Here is a 26551-nt window from a genome sequence, read left to right as displayed (position 1 = left end):
CCAAATTCCATGAGACACAGGTTGGATAAGTCTGAATATAGTATGGAGCAATACTTCCGGGTATTTGAAAGCAGGGAAGTTCAGTATAATTGCTCAATCCAATTCTGAAAAACCTGCTTTCCTTTTGAATATTCTGAAGCTGAGTTTTGCAGACTGGATTCTTCTGACTCTAAGAGAAGAGGAAACACAGTACCACAGAAGAGCTTTTCCCAATTTTGTATCGCATAGCATCAAAAGTGTATGGTCAAGCAAGTGCATAACCTATGGCCATTATAGTACCTAGGGAAATATTACAAGTATGGGGCGCCTGGGTGGCTCAGTCGTTAAGCGTCTGCCTTCGGCTCAGGTCATGATCCCAGGGTCCTGGGATTGAGCCCCGCATCGGGCTCCCTGCTCCGCGGGGAGCCTGCTTCTTCCTCTCCCACTCCCCCTGCTCGTGTTCCCTCTCTCGCTGTGTCTCTCTCTGTCAAATAAATAAATAAAATCTTTTAAAAAAAAAAAAAGAAATATTACAAGTAAACTCTTAAAGTCTCCTGTCATTTACAATGCTAACACTTACAAATGGCATACTCAAAAATTGTATAGAAGACTAATCTGTGGTACAGTCCAACCATGTTATGTATTTGGAAAAGGAAACCTTAGATTTTATCTTTTTTTCTTTTTTAAAGACTTTGTTAGTTTAGTTAAAAAAAATAACGACTTTTAGGGAGTCAGGAAAATTGCTCTCATATGGATTGACTTGTAAGAGGGAGATGATCTGACATTTAAACAGATATACTTTGCTTTATCAGAACAAATTTTCCCAGAGAGCCTTTGAGTCTTTCATAATCCAGATACCTAAGTTAACAGTTACTGAAATGATATTGCCTTCTTATCTTTATCTACAGTTAATGGCCTCAGTTGTCACTCCTCTTGCTGTCCTTCTCTCCCCCATTTCACCTCTATGGCTGATTGCTAGTTCCTAATCTTTTATTTTCCTGCTCCCATTTTTATTAGGTCTCTTTTTTATCCAAAACATACTGACTTGAAATGGAAACTTTTTTGTAGCTTTCTCAGACTTTCAGTTTCAACTCATGTTCACTCAGCTTGCTATGTAACCTATATTACTTACACTGTGTTTTCCCTCCCTGCCTAAAAGGAACTGAGTTACTGCCTTTGCGGTTACTGAGTGGTGAGGTTATTTTGGGCCATGAAGGCTGGGGGCAAAGGTAGGCTGGGGAGGGAGGTGAAATAAATTTCACAGCTGAAACTAATCTTTGGTTTTCAAGCCTCATGTGCATTGCCATCTAATTCTTGTTAGGAGTAGAATTAATTAATGTGTGTACCCAACATATCATCTAGTTGTTAACTATCTGAAACTCAGAAAAAAACACATAAATGATTTAGGAGGGATGGCATTTCTTTTTATTCTTGGTTCCATATTTAAAAAATAACATCGTCTGCATTTTGAATTAAGTGGAAGGGTTGAGAAAGGTCACTTTTTCTGCTTTATAATCGCAAAAACAAACCAACTTTTAGTCTGCAAGTTTTAGATACAAAAATAGCCCTGATATCACCATGACATAACTGAAAACAATTCTGCCAGATTACAGATAGAGAGGAAAGGAAAAACTATGACTATCAGAAAGCAGCAATATTAGAAATTAACAGGTAACTTTGGGAAGTTATCAGCTATGAGTTTTAAAACCACAGAACTTTGGATATAAGGAAGGAGTGTATGCACGGCTAACAGACAAAGTGAAGAAAAGCCGCTACCAATGCAGAGCAGCAAGTCGACCCATTCACTGAGTGAACTAAAAGGTCTAACAGCCATATATTTTAATGAAGTTATTCAAGATCCCCCCTTTCTTAAAGCAGTCCAGGAATCAGATGGGGGAAGATGGGCTAACATCATCTTTATCAAATATCTGCAAAGGTTACAAAGATAGCCAGGAAAGCCTCTGCATGGTGAATGGAAGAGATCCCACAGAAACGAGTATTTGATTCTAATATTTAGATCTTGAATTAGGTTAGATCTTGACCTGCTTCTAGCCAGTTGATCTCTGTGCAATACGTTGATTCTTCTATAACGTTCTTCGTGCATTCCTCTAGATTTCACGTATACTTGATTTCTTTAAAGATCATTGCTTTTCCTCTGGAATAAGCCAATGTGGATAAGGGAGACAAAAAGGGAATTAATAAATGTTAAGATAGCGTGGTTTTAAGGTTTTGATACATAACTTGAAGAAATTGTCACATTGCACACTGCTCTCAAGTTAGGGTTAAAGTGAAACTTTCCATTTGGATAATGCAGAGGATGACATTCTTCCAGGGAAAAATAAGAACACTAAGCTTCCCTCTACTAGGCAGCTTCCTTCAGGCACTGAGACTGCAGCCATCCAATAAATGGGGATGGGCAGAAAGAAGAGACTTCAAAAGTCACAGATACAGTTTGATAGCTAATTTTTGGCAAGTCTGGCAATGAGAGCTTTCCATTCTCCTCTTTTCTTTGTGATGTATGTAGGAGTGAGTAGCTGCAATAGTGATTCTGGCTGTTGCCTAAAGAAGTTCTGACACAAGGCCTCAGTGTTACAAATCACATACATCCCACAGTCATAGCTGTTTTGTTGAGCAGGGGCTTTCTCTTCCACAAAGGCCAGTTTGTCTCCTTTTCTGCCTAAGAAAGCTTCCAGTTTCTCTGCTACCTGCTTTGCATGGACTGAGTTGCTTCTGCTATGGGAATCATAGTGAAAAAAGCTATTTTTATCTTGGACATAAACCAACAAACTCCAATGGGTTCCCCCAGCTGCCTCGTTGGAATTATCATTGATGGCTAAAAATACAACTCTCTTGTTGGGGAGGTCCAGGGGTTCAAGGAACATGGCAATCTCTGCTCGGTTGCTAGTGCACTTGATGAACTGGGTAACTTCGGGGCTGATGAAGCAGACATGGTCAGAACAGTCATGAAACTGACTGTTGGCAAAGTACTCAAAGGCAAATCCAATGATATGGTCATTGAGCCAGCTTGGAGGATCCAACAGTGAGACATCTGATTGTCGCAGTAGACTGTCCATATAACTCAAGACTACGGGGTCCATCTTGTACTGACCAGGGTTGATTAGAAATTCCAGAAGCTGAAGGAGAGGCAGAAGATAATATATACTGTTGAATATGATACCTGGGTATAAAATGAGGGTCATAAATAGGAGCTACTCTTACAGGGTTTTGGTAAATATTAAATATAATTATAAAATGTTCAGCAACAATACCTGGCTAAGAGTAAACATTCAAGAGACCCTAACTTATGTGCTATATGTTAACAGTTAGAATGAAAACTTTGGAAACATTTCATGCTGAAACAATAAGCATGAATTTTTAATTTCCTCTTTAGATGCACAGTTTCGTTAAAATTATAACAAACATTTATGAAACTTCCTAGCATTAACCATATACTTATTTGGCCCTTTATGCATGATAATAACGGCAAATTATTTTTACATTAAAGTGAATTTTCAAAGAGTCTAAAGAAAAATGCTGCTCATTAACAAAGGAAATAGTTTCCATTTCAACATTAATTTTCAAGAGATAAGATAAAAATACTGCTTCCTCATTCCCTAATGGAAAGTGACAGTGATTACAGTTGTAGTTAAAAGGAACCACAATTTCAAGAACAGAAAATTGTGAGAGTAACACAAATAAAAAACATTCCTGGTTCCGCCTGAGTTGTGAGCATGAGTGATATAATATGTCCTAGTCCACTTCCCATCTTTAACCTCAAGTGGTAAGATAAAGACTATGTAATGTTTATAAGTTAGGGGGCACCTGGGTGGCTCAGGTGGTTAAGCATCTGCCGTCGGCTCAGGTCATGATCTCCAGGTCCTGGGACAGAGCCCCGCATCAGGGTGCCAGCTCAACAGGGAGCCTGCTTCACCCTCTCCCCTTCCCCTTGCTTGTGCTCTCTCCCTCTCAAATAATAAGTAAATCTTTAAAAAATATATATAAGTTAGATTTTTTTTTGTAAATTGAAAGGTAGTTAGGCACAGGAATCAAGAGACCTGGATCTAGCCCCAGTCCTACCACAAAATTTAAATGATTTTGTCCTTGCTTTTGTTGTCTGTAAAAAGGGTATACATTTGCTTTACATTCCTTAGTGAATTGTAGAAAAGGCCAAATAGTTTTACTTGAAGGTATTAAAATATAAAATGTTGTACTAATAGTATTTATATTATTAATTGAATTAGTAAGGTGATCAGAAAATCTAGATAGCACTCCACACCAATGGAAGGAAATGAGGTTTGGAAACAAACATCTATTCCTATTATCTTGTCCAAACAAAATGACTAATTTAGAGTAGAGCAAGACAAATTATATGGTAAGATTAATACACTTATGATCACCCAAGGTAAGGTGCTAACAAAGACAAGAAGTCTGATCAGTGTGGAAGGTAACAATATTTGAGCAAAAGAGAGTTAACTGCTATTCATGACCTGGCAGCATTACAACATCACTACAGATCACAAAGCAATAAACAGTCACATGCAGATACAGTACAAAACAAAGCATATTGTAAGAAAATGTAACCGTTTCTGTGAAAGACTGGGCTAGAATAATCAATTTAATCAATTCTCCCCATTAGACCAGGTTTCTACTACTTGATTACACTACTAAAATAATAAAATTTTGTGGCACAACCATTTTCCTGTGATTAAAACCCTGTGAAAACTATACAGAAAAATAAATATACCCCTCAAGAGAAAAAGCCTAAAGTAAATGAGGTAACTAAGAAGCACCAAAAATGGTTTTATGTGCATACAGTATATCATAATCTGAACTATTTCAGAAACAATAGAAGGCTGTTTATGAGAAAATATATATATACATATTAATATAGATATACAAAATTAGATGGCATGAATTAAGATTTTCTTAAGAGAGAATAACTTCAGCAGAGACATAAACTAGAGCCAGGAACAAAGTTAACGAGGCATAGAGCACATTTGCTATGGGTGGGCCACAAATCTGGCTGTAAGCTTTTTGGCAGCTAACCAGAGAGCGTTAAGTTAAACATTCACAATGTCCATAAGGTAAAAACAAAGCAATTGCTCAGAAGAGATAAAAGCATTCTTTGTATTAAGCTTCGACAGTTCTCTTTCAAGAAATTTTCATAAAAGACACAGTGTCTCATAATGAATAATGTCCCACAATATTTTTATAATAGATGAAGTAGTTTCAGAGGATTGTTTCTTATAATGATCCTTCATATCCAGCCTGATGGCAAATGAATAAACAGCAATCTAGTAAAAGCAAGTCTATGGAGGCTAGGTACTCAGCTTGCTGCTGATCTGACTTAAGAGTAAATGAATTTGAAAAGGTAATGACTGCTTGTGCATCAAGCAAGTCTCCCTCAATCTCTCCCCCATGCTTTCAATGAATACTATGTAGTGGTAAGTGCCAGATTGTACTGCCTGGCAAATACTTGGAGACCTACTTACTCTCTATGCTGTCAGCTGAAATCAGACCCACATCTTAACAGCCAAACCAACTAGGGATAGAAGTCTACAAGGAGAAGAGTGCCTGAAGAGACAGGCATCTCATCTTGGAGGGAGTGACCGAAGTGGCCAAGATTTCCTTCAGAAAAGCTGTAGTGTTTTGTTTGACTTTGAAAATACCCAAAATACAGACAATGGGTCAATCAAGGATCTGGCTCTACTCCACTGGATGGAATGATTACACGACTGCAATAGTTTAACCCCAACAATCCTAAAGCAAATGGAACCAAACTAGCCTTTGGCCAAACCATCATTAGCCAAGAAAAACTCTAAACTTCACATCTGAAGACTTGAATTTTAGACTCAGTTCTGTTACTCATTGGCCATATGATCATAAATAAACTACTTAATTTCTTTAAGCCTCAGTATCCTCTTCTGTAAAGTGACAATATTAATACATGACCTTTATCACAGAGTATTTGTGAATATAAAATGAAGAAACATTGATAATGAAGATTTTTCAAAACATAACATATAGTAGTATTTCCAGACATCCATTGTGTCATGAAGAAATTTATATCCCAATAACTGGTAACTGTAATGTATTTCATTTAACAAATGTTTATTGAGGGTGCCTGGGTGGCTCAGTCGTTAAGCGTCTGCTTCAGCTCAGGTCATAGTCCCGGGGTCCTGGGGTCGAGCCCCACATTGGGCTCCCTGCTCAGCAGGGAGCCTGCTTCTCCCTCTCCCACTCCCCCTACTTGTGCTCGCTCGCTCTCGCTGTGTCTCTCCCTGTCAAATAAATAAATAAAATCTTTAAAAAAAACCCACAAAAAACAAAAACAAAAACAAATGTTTATTGAGTGTTTCCTCAGTGCTAGGGGTTGGAAATACAGAATGGGAATGAAATAGTCATAGTTCCTACTCTCATTGAGCTTAACCCTATTATGTTACAATGAAGACATTGTAAATATACAGTTCTTTTAGTCAATAAACACCTACCAAGAACCTAATATTTTTTTTAAAAGATTTTATTGAGAGAGAGAGAGACACACAGAGACAGAGATCATGGGGGGGGGGGGGGGGGGGCAGAGGGAGAAGCAGACCCCCGCTGAGCCGGGAGCCTGATGTGGGACTTGATCCCAGGACCCTGGGATCATGACCTGAGCCGAAGGCAGACGCTTAACCTACTGAGCCACCCAGGCACCCCTGAGTACCTAATATTAGCTATTGTGGGAGATACCAAGATGTACAAGGTGGCTTATAGTCAATGAGATAAGAAACCCACAAGGGGCAGAAATAAAATGTATGGGAATTCAGAATAGGGAACAATCACTCCTGGCTAAGAGGGTGAAAGGGAAAGAGAGCTGAGATCAGGAATGACTTCAAGGAGAAAGTGACATGAGTGGGCTCTTGAAAGGCAGGTAGAGTTGGATGCATGGAGAAGGGCATTAAGAAGGTGAGAGAGGCAAGGGAAGTGCCTTTAGAAGGGTGGTCCAGTCTGGCTGGAATGAAGTAAGAGTAAGGGTACATGTGAGGGTAGAGGAAGATTATTAGAAACTAAATGGTAACAGACTGAAGTCCAGGTGAAAGAGTTTGGAATTTATATTGGAGGAAATGGGAAGCCATTATGGCAAGGCTGGTGCTTTAGGAAGTTTACTAATTCAGCCATGGTATATAGGATTAATTGGTAGGGAGAGAATTTGGAGGAAGAGATCAAGTAGATTTTTATTGAAAGTAAAGGTATAGAGGTGCCTGGGTGGTTCAATCGTTAAGCGTCTGCTTTCGGCTCAGGTCCTGATCCTGGGGTCCTGGGATGGAGTCCCACATCGGGCTCCCTGCTCAGCGGGAAGCCTGCTTCTCCCTCTCCTACTCCCCCTGCTTGTGTTACCTCTCTCGCTGTGTCTCTGTCAAATAGATAAATAAAATCTTAAAAAAAAAAAAAAAGTGAAGGTATAGGAGGAAATGACCTAAATCAGGGGAAATGGTAGTAGAAATGGGGAGGCAAGGAGGAAAAGGTACTGTAGACAGAGACTCAGGAAGTGATCAGAGAATAGTAGATAAGAGAGAATGAGGAAATGGTCTGTGGGTTTTAGTTGGGGTGACTGAAAGGATGATGATCCCATTATTAATGGGGTAGGGAAAAGGGAGACAGAAAGGGACCTAGCAAAAGAACCAAGAACCATCTAGAACCATCCTAGGGATATTTCCTTTCTATATAGTGAGCACTGTGCTTGGCGTATCTGCGGTACAATAAATGTCTGCCAGATGACTGAAACATTTCAAAAAAGGAGTCAGAACATAGAATAGGGAAAATAAGATAAATAAGGCCTCTTAAGATGTTTGTATTGTCTTTCACATCCCCATTTTTGCTTTGGTTTTGTGTTTTTTCTGTTCTCCTCTGTTAATAGTAAATAAGACCTATGTACTTGGTCTTGGTGGATGGTAAGGAATACTGGGGGGTGAACTGGGGAGACAATAACCTCCTAATTCTATTTGTAAAGTCCTACAAATTATATTATAGTTCTATATTTTGGGGTTAGGAGACTTTGGGTCCAGGCTCTGACTTTGCCACTTGCCTATCTATGTGACTCTGGGCAAGTTATTTATTCTCTTTCTGAGCCTCATTTTCCTCATCTGTAAAATGAGGTAATAAAAACACCTGCCTCACAGGGTTGTTACACAAAATAAAAACATGAGTAAAAACACTCAGCATGGGGACACCTGGGTGGCTCATTTGGTTAAGCATCTGCCTTTGGCTCAGGTCATGATTCCAGGGTCCTGGGATCAAGCCCCACATTGGGTTCCCTGCTCAGCAGGGAGCCTGCTTCTCCCTCTGCCTGTGGCTCCCCCTGCTTGTGCTCTCTCTCTGACAAATAAATAAAATCTTAAAAATAAAAACAAACCACAACACTCAGCATGTCGTCTGACATACAGCAGGCTCTCAAAAAGAGTTTTCTTCCTTGCTCCCTATTATTTGGGGTGGTAATAATGGGACTTAGAAATTTCTTTTTTTTTTTTTTTTATAATTTATTTATTTGACAGAGAGAGAGAGGGAACACAAACAAGGGGAGTGTGAGAGGGAGAAGCAGGCTTCCCGCAGAGCAGGGAGCCCGATGTGGGGCTCGATCCCAGGACCCTGTGATCATGACCTGAGCAGAAGGCAGACGCTTAATGGCTGAGCCACCCAGGAGCCCCTCTTTTTTTTTTTTTTTTAAAGATTTTATTTATTTGAGAGAGAGAGAGAGAGAACAAGCAGGGGGAGTGGCAGGCAGAGGGAGAGGGAGAGGGAGAAGCAGGCTCCCTGTGGAGCAGGGAACTTGACACGGGGCTCGATCCCAGGACCCTGGGATCATGACCTGAGCTGAAGGCAGACGCTTAACCGACTGAGCCACCCAGACACCCCAGAAATTTCTTGAAAATAAAGCATGTTCGTTTTTTTTATAAAGCCACAAAGTCATAAAGGATAGACCTAGCTAGGGCATGACTCTGCTCTGTGCTTTACCTTTGGCATAAGAAGAGTGAATGCTAACTCCAGAGAAAATTGTTCTCTCCACTGAGTGAAGCAATGATGTTAATGTGTTGTCAGTATACACAAGCCCTGCAATTACAGTTTATCTTCCAACTTCTGTAGCTAAATGAAGCTAATATTGAAACCATAGCATAGAATATTTCCTAAACAAAGGCTTAATTTTTTTAAAAAGGGACTACTTTTTCATATTAATCTTAAAATCCTTAAACCCAAGCATATTGTTTGAATATTTGTTATAAAAAATAAGGTAATTACATAAAAGGTAATAAAAACTACCTTAAAGGGAAAATTTATAATTCAATAGGAGCCAACCTGATTACCTGCTGATATAAGTAAGGGAAGAAGCTGCTGGTTCAGTAGAAAAAAACACTAGGTTGGGAGTCAGTTTCAATGAACTATGTTCTGAAGGAGTGCTGTCCAATAGTATTTTTGGCAATTATGGAAATGTTCCTTATTGGCAATGTCCAAAACAGTAGTCACTTGCCACCTGTGGCTATCAAGCACTTGAAATGTGGCTAGTGTGAACTGAATATTAAATTTTAATTAACTTAAATTTAAATATCTACATGTGGCTATTGGCTATTATTTTGGACAGTACAGTTCCACAGATTTCATAGGTATTTCTTGAAAGAAAAAAAATAAAATTATATGGTTAAATAAGTTAGGGAAATGCTGCATCCTAAAACTCCTTATTGGAGATTCATAACACACACAAGCATATTAGAGGCTAGAAGTTCTGCAATAAAGAAAGGTAACTTTTCTTGGTCTTATTTTTTTCCCAAACTCATTTGACCATGAGACACCTTTTTTTTTTTTTTTAACAGAATTCTATTGACACCTGTCTGTAGTGAAGTTTGGAATATGCTTGCTGAGTTATTTAATAAATGGCATTGAGACGAACTGTTAAACATTTGATAAAAAAAGAAGTTAGATCTCTAACTCATACCTTATATCAAATTATATTTTAGGTGGAATAAAATTTAAATGTTAAGAAAGGAAACAAAAATATTAGAAGAAAATGGAGCTTAATACATTTATGTGACTGGCCAATAAACACATGTAAAGAAACTCAACACCTCACTAGTAATCAAAAGAAATCAAGTTGAAGCAAGATTTCATTTTTTATCTATCAAATCAGCAAAGATGAGGAAAACTGATAATAACCAGCATTGCTGAGAGACCATGGAAAACAGGCATTCTCATTCTTTATAGGAATATAAACAAATGCAAGCTTTTTGAAGGGTAATTTGCCATTATATTTTAATTCTTAAGAAATGTCTACATGTAGGTATTAAACTTTCAGAAATTTATTTTAAGGGAAACATTAAGGATGTGTGCAAAAATTTAACAAGAATGTTCATCACAGCAGTGTTTATAAAAGAAAAACTGAAAGAATCTGAAAGTTCAAAAGAGGACTGGTAAATTTAAATAACAGGCTTTCACACAATGAAATGTTTTCAGCCATTAAAAAATAAAGTTGTAGATACAAATTTATTGACATAGATATTCATAATAGGCTATGAAAAGAAAGTTTATATAAAAATTTGTACAAGAAAAACAGACACAAAAATAATCAAGAATGATAGCCATTCAAAGTTTAAATATCATTTTAAAAAGAGAATTATTAGTACTTCTTAACTTTTTTCCTTCTACCTTTTGATACCGTCTGCTTTATTTTTTCACCCCTTCTTTTTTATAATGAGCACATAACCAGTAAATACAGCTATTTCCATTCAGGAAAAAAAAAGATATACCACCTCCCACTCTTACACTGACCTAAAATATGTCTGTTTCTTCAATTCACTGGTCTCACTTCTGTCCTCTGGAAAAAAACAGAGAAAGTCTAATTTCTCTTCTATAACCCTTCAAACACAAAGATGTAAAATTAATCTTTTTACTAAAATTAGATTATGTCCAACTTCTAATGTATGATTCCATTTGCGATTTCACAAAAAGAATAAAATCCAAGACCAAATGTGCTTTTCATGGCAGCATAAGCAGAAATATTTTCAGGAAGGAAGTTCAAACTTTTTTTTTTTTTTTTGGTTTCAATTTCCTCCTATTAAACATTTCCTTTTAATGCTAGCTTAAACCATCCAAAGATTTGTATAAAGTGGAATGTAAAAATTACCATTAAGATTTATATATCCCTCTTGAGGGCAGAGATTATTAGATTTTACTCATCCCTGTTTTCTTTAGTGCTTGACAAACTGGAGAAATTTTAATAAATGTTTTTCCTGAACAAAATACAGAAGTAAAATACATTTTGAAAAACTCTTAAAAACACAAAATTGTTATAAACATAGGAAGATCTCTCAATTTCATAGATTATTTATAAATTTGAACAACAGTCCTCTGACATCAATATTTTACAAGTAGAGGAATTCAGCTCTCAAAGTAGAAAAACTACTTGGTATGATGATGATGCCTGTTAACTCTTACTACCATAAATTCCATTTGGTCCTGCCTTGGGCCAGGGAGATAAAACAGGTGGCTTTTTAGGATTTCTTCTAGAATCAAGGTTCTCTATTTACTGCTCTGTTATTAGGTATGACTATCAAGGGCTAAGGTGTCATTGACCATGAAAAGAATTTTATTCTCAGTCTATCATTTCTAACTCAAAGTTTCCATCTATAATTGTACTACATTTTTTTTTCCTTCATATATACCTGATGTAAACACCAGCCTTTTCTTAAACTGTGCTTTGCTGATAATCTTCTGAGAAATGACTTTATACAATTGCAAAATTTAAAATACCTGGGGTTGTTAGGACAGTGTGTGGGGAGGCCAATAGGTTCAATGAGAGGTCTCAGTAAGATTATACTTTAAAAGGAGTGGACAGATTTTTATCATATGCATTATCAAATTAAAGCTAATAAGGTGTGATCAAGCTAAAGTTATAATCTGCCTGATTTCATAAATAACCACTGTATTCAGCACACAGTAGCTGTATGCAAACATAGTTTGAAAGAGTATGAAAAATCCATCATCTTTTAATCTTACTTGTCCTGTAGATTTCAAAGCCTGGTAAATCATTTTTTCATAAATAGTTAAGAGGTAAACTGTTATTACAAACTCCTAATTATTGGGTTTCAAAAACATGGTTGGCACATAGTAGGGGTTCAATAAATATTTAACGAATGAATGAAAGAATGAATTTATGTTTACCGTATTGTGGTCACAGGAAAACGAGATCTGAAGTGGCCCAATTATACATAAGGAATTTTCTGTTGTAGCAATTTGTCTTTAAATGTTAACTAACACAAATATTTGTGAGTTATCTGACCAAGCTTGAATTATATATTATTCAGCAGGGCTAAACATTTCTAGCAACTATTTATTTTAGCTGCTAATGTAAACTGCCAAGTTGCTACAACAAATAGTAGTGAGAATATTAGAGCCAACTAAGGCCCCAAATCCTCAAGCTATTGTTTTGAAGGAATTGAACCTACCACAGTACTCGGACAGAGTACTTATGTATTTATTCATTGGCCATAGGGAAGGAAGGCCTCAAGTTTTTTTTTTTAAGATTTTGTTTATTTATTTGAGAGACAGAGATAGGACAGAGATAGTGAGAGAGAGCACAAGCGGGGAGGAGAGGGAGAAGTAGGCTCCCCCATGAGTAGGGAGCCCAATGTGGGGCTCAATCCCAGGTCATGACCTGAGCCGAAGGCAGACGCTTAACCGACTGAGCCACCCAGGCGCCCCAGAAGGCCTCAAGTTTTTAAACCTATAATTTAGATGCTCAAAAATAATAATTGTAATTGGGACAATTTTTTTTTTTTCAGTTTCAGGACTGTGTTCTAGTGCTTTTCTAACAGATGAAGGTGTGGAAGGGGTAGCCATTTAATTGGAAGCCAGAGAAAGGAAATTTCAGAGATCTTTTGTAAGTAATATTCTTAAAAAGCTTCGTAAGTTTCAAGTATTCTTGCTGCAGACAGACCTGTTTCCCCATTCCCCTAAAAAGGAGATAGACGAACCCCAATCTCTATATAAACTTGATTCTCAGTCTGTATTGAACCACAGCACTACCCAAATGGTCTCCAATAGTTAGATGGACAAAATCAGTATAGGCTAGTCATGCTGAAGAAGGTAGTCTCTCAGAGAAACTGATTCAGAAAGTTAACTTGACATTACTTATTTGGATTAGTAATACCTGGACCCCATAATTAATGTTTTGAATATGTTTAAAGCATACAAGTTGGGCACTAGCTGGAATTTGGGCAGTAAGTTTTGCATAGTCTGGTATTGATCAGTTTCTAAAGAGATGGGTTATCTGGGCTTTGAGGACTTCTTTTTTGTTTGCTAATGCATTTTACTCATCCAAGAGGTTTAAGGAATTGACAAAGAGACAGCAAACTTGACCTTAAAAAGTCAGAAATACAGGACTTACAGGTGTAGATGGAATTTAACCAAGAAAGGCTTTAGCAACACCTGGGAACCTATATCTATGGTAAAGCCATTGCCCGTGTAAAATGCTAATTGACCTCCACACTAGTGTGTACATCTCTATTGAAAGGTATGTGATTTAGACCAATTTATGTTTCTTTAGACTAGTCAGTCACACTGGGGAAACAAAGTAACTTAGCAGACCCTTTAGAGATCACTTTATAGTAAAATTTAGTTAAAAAATTTTTAATTATTTATCGGTCCAGACTCTTCATTCCTATCTTCTCTTTTCACAATCCAATCTACACATTACTGCTAGATTAATTTTTCAAACGAACTCTAATTACATTATTCTACTCCAAAAATTTTAACATCTTCATTATCTACCAAATTAAGTATAAATTATACCCTGGCATTCAATGATTTCCACAAAAAGAGCCCCAACATATCTTTCCCAATTTATTTCCTAGTACTGCTCCTGCATATATAGCCACAAGCCCAATACTCCTGTAGGCCCAAATTACTAGGCAACAATGGATTAGTACTGGTTGCTGCCCTTAGGTACAAAAGGAGAATAGCCAGTTCCCTACTCCCACAGAGAGGCTGGGAGGTGAACACTACGGCAGTACCTTCTGAAACACAGATCTGATCTGTCATGCCCTTGCTTAAAACCATTATAGTCAGCTTTTTATAAATCTACAGTCCATGGGCCAGGATGTAGTTAGAATTAAAGGTTCCATGAACTTGGACTGGGAAAAAATTGCACCTTGATTTTTGATAATATCTAACTGAAATTTAGCATTTTCTTCAGTAAATATAGGCAATGATCCATAGTAGTATTAGCAGTCCCTATACCTTTGTCCACCAATAGAAATATATTTTCATATCACACTGAAGTTGTACAGGTATCTCAAAATATAATTTCTACTCATCACTATTTTGAAATTACTTGCTGCCAGGTGTTATTTAACGCATAAAGAGGCACATACATAACTACATCATGCACCTGTTTTTTAATATTTTTAAAACTTTCAATAAAATTGATATTGTTTCTATGTATTTTATTTTCACATTTATGTTTTTTTGTTTTTTTTTTTAAAGTTTTTTATTTATTTGACAGAGAGACACAGCGATAGAGGGAACACAAGCAGGGGGAGTAGGAGAGGGAGAAGCAGGCTTCCCGCCGAGCAGGGAGCCCGATGCGGGGCTCGATCCCAGGATCCTGAGATCATGACCTGAGCCGAAGGCAGACGCTCAACGACTGAGCCACCCAGGCGCCCCTATTTTCACATTTAAAAACATTCTGAGATAGGGCCCACAGGACAGGCTGCCAAAGAAGTCCATGGTGTAAAAAAAGGTTATTTTATTTTTATCTTTGTTTTTTATACCTATTAATTGCTTATAGTAGATAATCTAAACACTTCAGCATGGAATTCAAGGCTCCTCATAATCTGTTCACACCCACTTTGTCATCTTTATCTCTGCCCCACCCCTACTCTCCATATTAAGCCCTAGTCATAACAGACAACAGTAACTCACTCTTATCTGGAGGCTGATAGACAAGTTTTTGGATTAGCCCTAGTTAATAAACGGTAGCCATGCACTGGCTTTGCCTTTGCCTTACAGAGACCTCTCTGCCTGCCAAGTGAATTGTTCTTTTAAAAGGTTTGTTTTCCCTAATAGTATGAGATCTTAATAGGGCCATATCTTAACTGTCTTTATATATCTCTTTCCTAACTTAAATGATTGCTGAATAACAGAAGACAGATTCTAAATTGGCAAGGCACTGTATGCAGTAATCTCTAGGGGAGTAAAGTTAGTCTTTGCATCTCAAATTGACTTAGCTCTTTTTGGGGACAGAAATGAAGATGCCCTTGATTGAGCCCTAAGGCTAGATCCCCAGCTGATAGATGCTGGATGGTAGGGAAAGGGAAAGAGAGCCCTGAGATGGACTTAAGATTGAAGGATGGAAGTGTGCTGAAGAGAAAGGCAGAAATGACACCTTTCCCATTGCCCGGAGTAGTTATCCAAAACTTCCATCACTCTGCTCAAGCTTCTCATTCCATCCCCAACTCTCTCATCAAGTGACTTCCATCTTAATGTTACAGAGCCAACGCCATCAACTTCCTGCCCTTCCTTACTTCGATCCTTTCCTTTCCTCTAGTGGTTCTCAACCCTCAGCGCACCTCAGGATCTTTAAAAAATACTGATGCCTGAGCCCTTAACTCCAGAGTTTAATTGGAACAACATTGGTTTTATTAAAAAACAACAATAACAAAACAAAAAACAACTTCTCAGGTTATTCTAACGTGCACACAAGGTTGAGTTCCACTAGTGCTCTAGACGCTATAAATTAGCCACCTTCATCCATGAATTGTCCACTCCTGGGTTCCATGGTACACTTTTATGCCTAAGTCTCCCATCTTTAAAGAAAACATTCTTTCGGCCCACATTCTCGCCCCTCATCTCTCTCACCCTTTACAACGATGCTTCTTTAAAGGGTAATCTACACCTATGGGCTCCACCAACTCTACTCCTCTAACTTTTTACTCTTACAGTCAATACTGTCATATGCTTTTGCACCCGTCATTCCCTCTGCTTCTATCTCCTCTCATATTTCCCGACCAGCTACTGCTCACTAGCCTTTTAACACAAGTTAGGAGTGACTCAAAGGTCACCTTGGAAAGGGTTTCCCCCAGTCCCTCCACACAATCAGGGGCCCCTCTTCTATGCTCAGAGGGTCCTGTGCTTTTTTTCTGTCATACTTTTACTTTATTACTACTGCGGATTCTCTCAACGTCTCCCACATAACACCGCACTTCAGAAGACTGAAATTGCTTCATTTGCTTTTGACTTCCTAGAGTCTAAAGCACGAGAAAGCACTCTGTGAAAAGTCTGAGGAATGAATGGAAAGTCAGACTAGGAAACGGAGGTCGGGGGCGGGGAAACGCGGGGAGAGAGGGCGTGTGTGTGGGAAGGGGCGGGGGCTAAGAGGGGCGGCGCTGAGAACCCTGCACCAGAACTGGGGAGGGGGCAAGGATATGCTAAGTTTGAGAGGGCTAAAAAGCGGCTCCCTGACGGGACAGACCGCCCGACCAACCGAAGTAGGGAGGCGGCTTCTTACCTGCCTCGGGCCTCACCACCCCAACCAGCCTTCAGGCACCTCTGTATTGGCCGGAAAGCGAGAGCTACAGTCGCAAACCCAGAGTTTTCTACCCCAACCTTGCGACATTCCTCTCCAGTGGGAGTGAGAATCTGAGGCACGGTTCCGAGCTCTGCCGTAAGGTGAGGAAGAAAAGTTTGGGCGGGGCCGCCTGGGGCGGACGAATGGGGCGTGCCCGCGCAAGCGCCTGAGGTACTCTCTGGCGGCGTCACGTGCGGGGGCCGGGCCGGCACGGGCAGGCGGTAGGGGGCGTGGGAGGTAAGTGTGCGCGCGCCTGCTCGTCTGCAGCCGGGGAATCGCGCGGGGCGGGGCCGCGTGCGCGGGGTCGGGGGCGCGCGGGCCTGAGCGGACGAGGGACGCGGCGGCGGTTGGCGGTGGCTGCTGAGAGTACCGCAAGGACTGTGAGAGGCGGCGGCGGAGGCACCCGCTGCCCCGGCAGAGACAGCGACAGCGGCTGAGGCGGCGGTCCGACGCGTGCTCTCTGGGCGGGGTGCGGCGGGGGATGTGCCTGCCCGGGCCGGGCGGAGTCTCTCTGACAGGGCGGGGGATGCGCGGCGGCCGCTCTCCCGGACCCTGAGGCTGCTGGGCCCACCCTCCTGGAACCGTCCGACCCTCGGTGGCCTCAGCCTATGCTGTCTCCGGCGGCCTGACCCTGGAGCCGCGTGGGAGGTGGCTTCTGGCGAAGAGGAGGGGGCTGTGGTGGCCACCGCGGCGGAGCCCGAGGTAAGACCCGCCCAAGCCGCCCCGCGGCCCTGCTGCCCGGCCCGGCCCACGTCTCGGTCTCGCTCTTTGGCTTCTGCGGGGCCCCTCCGCCCCGCCCCAGCGGAGACGCCCCGCGAGCGAGTCTGCCCGGGAGCCTCCCGGACACCCGATCACTGCGCGGGGTCCCTGGTAGACCCCACCCATCGTATCTTCCATTGGCCAGATATCATTCCGGCCCGCCAGCCCCCCGGCGGTTCTGTCACGGGCCCCCACTCCAGCACAGCCCATAAACCCCCTCGGACTCTCTCAGGACTCTTAATGGAGCCTCCAGACTCCGTTACGGCCTCCCATAAGCTGACCTGATCACAGTTCCTCCGAGACCCAGTCACGGCCGCCCCCTAACCCATAGCGACCCCCAGCTCCACGGCAGATCCATCGCAGCCCACCCCCTCCCTGCAGACCCCTTCCCTCCCAGCTCGCTCCCGGTCCGTCCTACCCACCACCTCGGCTTTGGGGTAGTCTGTTTGGTGATGCTTTCACCTCCCAGGAGATGTGGTCAGCACCTCTGTAGACACCATCAGACAGCAGCCTCTCCCCCAGCCTTTCTCTCGGGCAGACCTGTTATCTTTCTCTTTTCTTTGGTTGAAAGGGTTTGCTATTAAATCCTGAAGGGATGTTTGCTTAACTTAGTGCCCCCCCACCCCCCGTGGGGCTTAAGGGGACCAACTGACACCCGTGTTTGGAGGGTTTAATCTGGTGGCTGAGGAGGGAGGGACAGGGAAGAGTGTGGAAGCCCAGGGCAGAGGGTGTGTGTGCTAATAGAACGTCACACAGCCTGCTTCTCATCTTGTCTCTTCTGTAGAACGTGTGACATTTAGGGACCTCTTTAAGGATTAAATCACATTACACTAAGGGGTGTGACAGTGTCTCCATGTAATATCATTTGGTTCACCTTCCTGTAGATTTTTACGCATTTTTTTGTTTTTGAATGATACCGGGGGATTGTTTTTTTAATGTGTTGTTTTGAATTTGCTGGAAAAATACGTTTTGTAGCTTTCCTTAATCCCTGAAGATTTTAATGTCAATCTAATAATAAATTTCTGCTCCCTGATGCTGCTGTCTTGCTTTTCTAAGAAGCAAGTACAGTTACCATGCAGTGTTGACTGATGTCATTACCAACAGCCTTCTCAGCAGTAGTGATAATAGTGAATAAAATTTTGTGGAAGTTGAACTTCTGAGTTGTCAAGAAAAAAATGCAGTGTTACACTAAATGATCAGTACCTAATTTTAACGTTAGTATAGAGATGAAGTATAGTGAGGTTTTTGTAGTTAGTACTTTTAAAATTTTTATTTTGTGTGTGTGAAGCTGAGGAGGGAGAACATCATATTAAAATTATAGGTAATAACTCGACATAGTATAAAAGTCAAGAGATTCAAAAGAGTGTGCAGTAAAAAGTTTTTCTTCCCCCTATATCCTCCAACCACCTGTTTTCACTCTTTAGAGGCAACCTCTATTTCCATCTTCATGTGGGTCTTTCCTGTGATATTTCTAGCATATACAAACCTATACATTCTCAAATTTATATTCTTAAATATATTTATATTCTTAAAAATCACCACAAATACTTTACACTCTATAGCTTCCTATACACTCTAGAGCTTTCCCCCTCCTCTTCCCCCCTACTTAATAACAGATCCTAGAAATCATACAACAACAGTACATATGGAAATGCCTCATTTATGGGCTGGACACTATTGTTTTTATGATCTTGAGATTCTTTTTAGTCTTTGCTTTTACAGACAATGCTACATGCTTTTCTTTGAAATGTATTAGCTGTTATATGTATGTCCCAAGTAATTATCAGGATTTCAAATTTCCTGGTGACTCTTTTGTATTGAATTTACAAAAAAGGATATAACTCAAGTTCTCATTGAACTTCTGAGCTTCCATGGAGTGACTAGCTTTGATGCTGATTATAATATTTATCAAATAAGTTATTGAAGGATATAAAGTAGGGTACTGAAATGATCAGATTGGCATTTTTAAAAGGTCACTGTGGCTGCAGTGAGTAGAGTGGATTAAAGAGTAGTCTAAGACTGAAGGCAGGAATATCAGGCAAATGATGATAGTGGGTCTGGATTTGGGTATTGGGAGTAGACAGGACTTGGTGATTTCATTGGATTTGGGATTAGGGAGAAGGTTCATAGAAGATTTAGGTTTCTAGCTTGTACCTTTTACTGAAGTGGGAATCGATATGAGAGAGGAATGGGATTTTTATTTTTATTTTTGTCAAGAAAGAAGAATTTAATTTGTGACAAGTTGGATTTGGGTGATTATACTTCTGTCAGATCTTGATGGCCAAGAGGCAGCTGGATTTGTGCCTTAAGTTCATTATCAACTTCTGGGATGGTAGTAATAGATTTTGGGGGCAAAATGTGTAAATGAGAGGAGAAAAGATTTTAGGACAGAAATCCAACATTTACAGTGTAGGTAGAGTTGAATGTCTAAAGATAGTAAATTAAGTGATTAAATTCTCTCTTTTTTTTTTTAAAAGATTTTATTTATTTATTTGACAGAGAGAGACAGTGAGAGGGGGAACACAAGCAGGGGGAGTGGGAGAGGGAGAAGCAGGCTTCCCGCAGAGCAGGGAGCCCGATGCAGGGCTCGATCCCGGGATCCTGGGATCATGACCTGAGCCGAAGGCAGACACTTAACGGCTGAGCCACCCAGGCTCCCCTAAGTGATTAAATTCTTTAAAAAATCTTATTGTAGTTTAAGTATCAGTAATGAGGTTCACTGTCTAACATGTGATTAAGTTTTTCCCTTAGTTAACATTAGTGGTAGGTAGTTTATGAGGGAAATGGAATAAACTTCGATTTTTTTTTTTTAAGTAAAACCTCAGTAGAAATTAGTACTATAAGTCCATCTTTTCTAATCATTTGGATTTTGCTGTTTTAGAAGTTGGTTCAGTCTTCGTTTGTGGAGAAGTGCAGGATGTTTGAAAATATGGTTGCCAAAAATATTAAGTTTCTTAGTTTGCATGATTTTTTAAGTTATATTAACTTAGTTTTAAATATATATTAGTCAAAGAATTTTGGGTCATGTTTTAAAATCTAACATCAACTTTATTCCTAAGTCTAGAGCTGCTGCATAGATCTCTGTCAACTCTAGATCCCTGTGAATCACTGCTAATGGACGTCTCCACTTGGATTCACATTTCACAAACACTTCAGCCTTTTACAAAATAAAACTCTTTCTCTGCTTCTCTTCCTTCCAAGAAGGAGGGGGTAGAAGGAGGCAAACTGCAACGAATTTTGTTTTTGATTTCCTATCTTGATGAATTGTACCACTCTCCTCTCCAGAAGTCTGCAGGAACCTGTGAATCATCCTCCACTCTGTACCTTACTACCAATGTCATTAAGTCCTGCACATTTTCCCTCATGATATTTCAGATAATTTCTTATTTCTATTTTTATTGTTTCTACTTTATTTTTTAAAAGATCTTATTTATTTGAGAGAAAGCAAGTGAGAGAGAGAGAGTGCAAAAGAGGGGGGAGGGTCAGAAAGAGAAGCAGATACCCCGCTGAGAGTGCTAAGTGGGGCTCTATCCCAGGACTTTGGGATCGTGACCTGAGCTGAAGGCAGACGTTTAACCGGCTGAGCCACTCAGGTGCCGTGTTTCTACTTTATTTTAACCCCAGATGTCTATTGTCCTTCTCTAATGCCTCTTTTTTTTTTTAAGATTTTATTTATTTATTTGACAGAGAGACACAGCGAGAGAGGGAACACAAGCAGGGGGCGTGGGAGGGGGAGAAACAGGCTTCCCGCTGAGCGGGGAGGCAGATGCGGGGCTCGATCCCAGGACCCTGGGATCATGACCTGAGCCGAAGGCAGACGCTTAACGACTGAGCCACCCAGGTGCCCCTCCTCTAATGCTTTCTAAGTGGTCTTGTTGCTCTCTCTTTTCTGCCTCTTGTTTTGCCCTACCCTCCAGTTCATTCTCTGCACTGCTGCCAGATTAGGTGTTCTAAAATGCTCTTTTTGTTAGGCTGTTTCATTTGCAAAAGAGACTCAAGTTACAGTAAGTATTAGAGTGCTTTTTGAAAGGAAACATGCACAAGGGAACCTAGGAAAAGTTACACAACTTGATCTCAAGAAGAACAGGAGTTTAATAAATAAAACTAGAAGCAGGAAAAGACAGATTTCACTCTAGTGCTCCACGGTTAACTTGTCTTAGCTACTCTTACTATTTCTCTTTGGCTTACTTTTTCTCTCTACTCCAGTTTTTCCTCCTCTTATCTCCCAGCTTCCATTTATTCCTAATTTCTGCCTCCTTACAACTACTGTCACTACTGTGCCAACATTTTGCCTCCTGGTTGCTCTTGTTTTAACTTGAGCTCCTGTTTACTAACTTCTTCCTTCTCCCAGGGATTTTCTGGTTTGAATTCCTAAGAAACAATCTCTTTGGCTCAGTTCTTTTTCTCATGGACTGCTAGCAAGTCTGTATACTTGGGTCATGTGATCACTCCTGGCCATTTAGTGTTGGCCGTGTGTTTATTTGTGCTTGTGGGTGTGGGGCAGGATCATAACGGTGAAAAGCATAGGGGCAGTGTGCAGGCTAATTTCTCACAAAATGGGATTGCAAGCATGGAACATACTATAATTGACATTTGTAGTACAAATACAAATCTGATCATGTCCTTTCCTTTTGAAAGATCTTTAGTGTTTTTTTTTTTTTTTTTTTTTTTTAAAGATTTTATTTATTTATTTGACAGAGAGAGACAGCCAGAGAGAGAACACAAGCAGGGTAAGTGGGAGGGAGAGAAGCAGGCTTCCTGCTGAGCAGGGAGCCCGATGTAGGGCTCGATCCCAGGATCCTGAGATCATTACCTGAGCAGATGCTTAACGACTGAGCCACCCAGGCGCCCCAGATCTTTAGTGTTTTCTCATTGCTTTCAGGATAAAGCTTAAGTGTAGCATGTCATGTATGTGAGATTTTTCATGACCTGTTACTTCTCTAGGCTTTCCTTCTTTGCTCTCTTCCTTAAATTCTTTGATCCACCCTTATGGAACTGAGGTTTCTGCTCAGATAAAGTACTTTTTCTCTTGTCTTTGCATCTCTGTTCCTTTCCTGTATTTCCCTTCTCCCATTCAGGATTCAGTTCAATCTTCAGGAAGCTTTTTTTTTTTTTTTTTTTTACCTCCTCTAGGTTGAGTTAGATGCCACTCCTGTGTGCTCCTACATAGTGCTTGCTTTTGTTATAGCTCCCTAATGAAATTCCTGATTACTTGTCTGTTTTCTTCACTGGGCTTTAATTTCTTTGATATCCCTATAATATAGGAAGGAAGGTTTTTAGATTAGGGATTTAAAATATATACATTAGCTTTTTATAAATTATAAAGTATACAAAAAAGTACACACATCCTAAATGAATTTTCACCAAGTAAGCACACCAATGTAATCAACACCCATATTAAGATGCAGAATATTACAACTCCATAAGCCACCTCATGCCCTCTTCTAGTCACTAATCCAGTTCAAAGAGGATTTAATTTTAAAATGGGAAAAACTCTTTAACGTACAGATTTTTCTACATATTTTGTATGTATCTTTAAACATAAAAGAGACAAAGATATTGGGATTTTGATCCTATAGAAAGAATAAACATAAGTTATGTTGTAGAAGTGCAATTTTTGCATACCTATATACAACAGACATTTAAAATCGCATTGTACTAATATTCTCATATTCAGTTGTGGGATGTTTGTATTTAGGTAGATTTTCTCATTTATAAGTTTAATATTTTAGAGTGGCAAAAAAGAATATCATAGATCAAAGAATATTTGTTGAAAATCGCCTATTAATTTTGAATGGTGAACTTGCTGGAGATGTGTATAGTAAACATGTAAAGCTCTTTCCAAATGGTGTTTGGCCTCTGAGTTTTAATGTGAATTATGTTGCTAGCATATTTTGGCAGTGGGGTCATCCAACGGGCAACTGGAGTGTAATTTTACATGTACAGTGAGGAAAGTACTAGCTGTCCTATGTCATAGACAGCTGGCTTGCTAAGAATTGGTTCTTTTTTACAACCAGCAATAATTTTAGAGTGTATTTTTTCTTTTTCTCAGTTTTGATTTTTCTTTAACATTATGTAGCTCTTTGAATATGAAGGTATTTTCTTAAACATACTTTTTCCTTAGATGGACTTTTCTGTCTAAATGTTAAATCCATTAAGGCCAGTTAAGTGGAAAGAATAGGGACTTTCAAACCTGGGTTTCCAATGACCTCAGTTCAATTTCCAGCCTCATCACTTACAAGCTGTCATTTATAGGCAAGTCACTTTAACATTTCTGAGCTTCAACAATGTTCATTTCTCAAATTGGAAATATTTACCTGAGACAAGATTATCATTAAACACTTTATGTAAAACAGTAGGCACGTAGTTGATACTCAATAAGTCCCCCACTCCCCCCGCAAATGTGTCTATTTCTTGTTATATTTAAATAGGAGATCAGAAATTTAAAGAATTTCATTGTGTGGCATTTATTTTATTTTATTTTTATTTATTTATTTATTTTTTAAAGATTTTATTTATTTGACAGAGAGAGACACAGCGAGAGAGGGAACACAAGCAGGGGGAGCGAGAGAGGGAGAAGCAGGCTTCCTGCCGAGCAGGGAGCCCGATGCGGGGCTCAATCCCAGGACCTTGGGATCATGACCTCAGCTGAAGGCAGACGCTTAACAGCTGAGCCACCCAGGCGCCCCCATTGTGTGGCATTTAGAATAAATGGCTAATCAAAGTTTGTTGCTAATAAAGGTAAATCTTAGATAGTTGGCTAGCTGTCTCAAGTGTGATTGAAGTAAAGACATTTTTGAAGTAAAGAAATTTAAAAGAAATGCTTTTCTTGATTTCTTACTAATAGTTTAATAGATGTGTTAGAATGTATTTTGATTCACTATGAGGTATCATAAGAAAATGTTCTGTTTGCCAATGACAAACATTCCTTAAATCATTGACAGATTGTAGTACTATTGCTGTTTGTAGTGTGTAAGTATGTGTTTGAAATCTGTTTACTTACATTGATCAGATGATAGTGGGCTGAGTAATCTCTGGATTTTTTTCTTAACTGTAAGGGAGAAAGTTCTTCAGGTGACCACGTAGATATGTGTTTATAAACGACTTTTAGATCATATTTTTTCCTTATTTGCTTTTGCAACTCTATCTTCTTTTAGTTCTCTTCCTGCCTCTCCCCTCCTTTTTTTTTTTTTGGAATAAAAAACTTAGAAAATATTGAAAAGTTGAACAATCAGAACAAAGGTCATTGATATGTCTGCCACCTAGATTCAGGTTACCAATAGCCATCCATATTTGCTTTATTGTTTTCTATATATATGTGCACTTGTATACTTTTACTGAACCTTTTGATAGCTGTGAATATTATGATGTTTACCTCAGAATACTTCAGTATGTATCTCCTAAGAACATAGATATTCTTGGGGCACCTGGCTGGTTCAGTCAGAAGAGCTTGTGATTCTCGATCCTAGGGGTCATGAGCCCAACGTTGGGTGTAGAGATTACTTAAATAAATAAAACTTAAAATAGATATCTCCACAGTCACCACTGTGCCATTACCAACACCTAAGAAAAATCACAGTAATTTCCTAATAGCATTTAATACTCAGTCTATGTTTAAAATTTTCCATTTGTTCCATAAAATGATTTTTTTCAAACCAGAATTCAGTCAAGATTTTTGCATTGCAGTTGATTCTTTTTAGTCTCTTTTAATCTAGAAAAGCTCCTTCCTCCACTCCTCTTTCTTATGATACTGACATTTCTTTGAGAAGATCAGGTCATTTCCTTGTAGAATGGCCTGTTTTCTAGAGTTATCTCATTGTTTCTTTGTGCTTTTGTTTTACCTGTTCCTTTGTTCACTGTATATCTTATAAACTGGAAGTTATATTTTAAAGGCTTGATTAGATGCATGTTAAAAAAGTTTCGGCAAGGGGCGCCTGGGTGGCTCAGATGGTTAAGCGTCTGCCTTCAGCTCAGGTCATGATCCCAGGGTCCTGGGATCGAGCCCCACATCGGGCTTCCTGCTAACTAGGGAGGCTGCTTCTCCCTCTCCCTCTGCCTCTCCCCCTGCTCATGCTTGCTCTCTCTCTGTATCTCTGTGTCTCAAATGAATAAATAAAATCTTTAAAAAAAATGTTTTGGCAAGAATACATCATAGGTGATGTTATGTTTCATGTCACATATTATGGGAGGTACATACTATCACTGTTAGTGATATAAGTTTTATGAAGTTTAAGGTTGGTGTTTGCTGTCTCTCCATTGTAGAAGTATATTTTTCCTGCTATGATCATCAAGTACAATAATCTGTGGGGGTGATACTTTGGTACCATATAAAATTCCATTCTTAATGTATGCTTTACCTAATAATTTTATCCTTTATTGAACCTTAGGCAAATCAGTTATTTAATTGAAGGTTGAAAATTGGTAATTTTTCTAATTCTGTAATTCTTTTACACTTATTAGCTATCATTCTTCAGTTAACAAGAGCTTTATAACCTTCCATCAGCTGGGAGTGAACTATATAGTTCCTCCTAAAGGGCAGAGTAAATAAATGCTTAATTCTTTCTCATCTAATTTTCAGAGGTGAGCAGTTGGTCTAATGGTTATCTACAGTGGTGACAATGAATGGTTTTATGTTCTCTTGGATTTTTATGTGTTGTATTATAGTGAGTTACATTGTTTTTTTGATGCTGAAATTGTCTCAAGTAAGGACATTGGGAGCCCCTCCAAGCATACTCCTCAGTTCTTTTTTTTTTTTTTTTTTTAAGATTTTACTTGTTTATTTATTTTAGAGAGAGAGAGAGAGAGAGAGTGCGCTCGTGCAAGAGAGCATGGGCAGGGGGAGGGGCAGAGGGAGAGGGAAAGAGAGAATCTCAAGCAGACTCCATGCTGAGTGTGGAGCCTGACTCACTCAGGGCTTGATCTCACAACCCTGAGATCATGACCTGAACCGCAATCAAGAATCAGATGCTTAACCTACTGAGTCACCCAGGTGCCCCTCCCCAGTTCTTTTTGCATAAATGCATTATTAGTCTTTGAGTGAGTCCTTACTTTTGGGTATAAGATATTTTGGCTCACCATAGACTTTTCCTGTTTTAGACCACAATCAGCAATTTCTCTAAGGAGCTCTGTCTTCTTAGAGTGGAGGATGATATTTAGAAACCAATATCTGGATGCTAAGTATGCATCTTGTTATGGGGCTGTCATTGCTTCCAGGTCTTG

General features: G+C 39.5%; 2 protein-coding genes across 8 annotated transcripts in view; one reads left to right on the top strand and one right to left on the bottom strand.

Annotated features, from left to right (window-relative positions):
* Window positions 1-910: 910 nt before the first annotated feature.
* On the bottom strand, window positions 911-16668 carry SENP8 (SUMO peptidase family member, NEDD8 specific). 2 transcript variants are annotated; one of them, XM_032417852.1, is made up of 2 exons: window positions 16514-16668; window positions 911-3157 (listed from the first exon to the last, which is right to left on the bottom strand). In XM_032417852.1, exon 2 carries the CDS (start codon window positions 3075-3077, stop codon window positions 2439-2441), a length of 639 nt encoding a protein of 212 aa, XP_032273743.1. In that variant the 5' UTR covers window positions 3078-3157; window positions 16514-16668; the 3' UTR covers window positions 911-2438. The 2 variants fall into 2 exon arrangements, with proteins under 2 accessions (XP_032273743.1, XP_032273742.1); XM_032417851.1 differs by having other exon boundaries at window positions 911-3113.
* Window positions 16669-16875: 207 nt separating this feature from the next.
* MYO9A (myosin IXA) overlaps window positions 16876-26551 on the top strand; it is a 276224-nt gene continuing 266548 nt past the window's right edge. For 5 of the 6 annotated variants that reach the window (XM_032417538.1, XM_032417537.1, XM_032417534.1 and 2 more), the window contains exon 1: window positions 16877-17275. The gene's annotated coding sequence lies outside the window, so the exon portion shown is untranslated. Of the gene's footprint in view, window positions 17276-26551 lie in introns of all 6 variants that reach the window. The other variant, XM_032417536.1, reaches the window with a different exon arrangement.

The sequence above is a fragment of the Phoca vitulina genome, unplaced genomic scaffold (genome assembly GCF_004348235.1).
Source record: "Phoca vitulina isolate PV1807 unplaced genomic scaffold, GSC_HSeal_1.0 scaffold20, whole genome shotgun sequence".
Lineage (NCBI taxonomy): Eukaryota > Metazoa > Chordata > Mammalia > Carnivora > Phocidae > Phoca > Phoca vitulina.
This window is presented reverse-complemented; position numbering and strand designations above follow the sequence as displayed.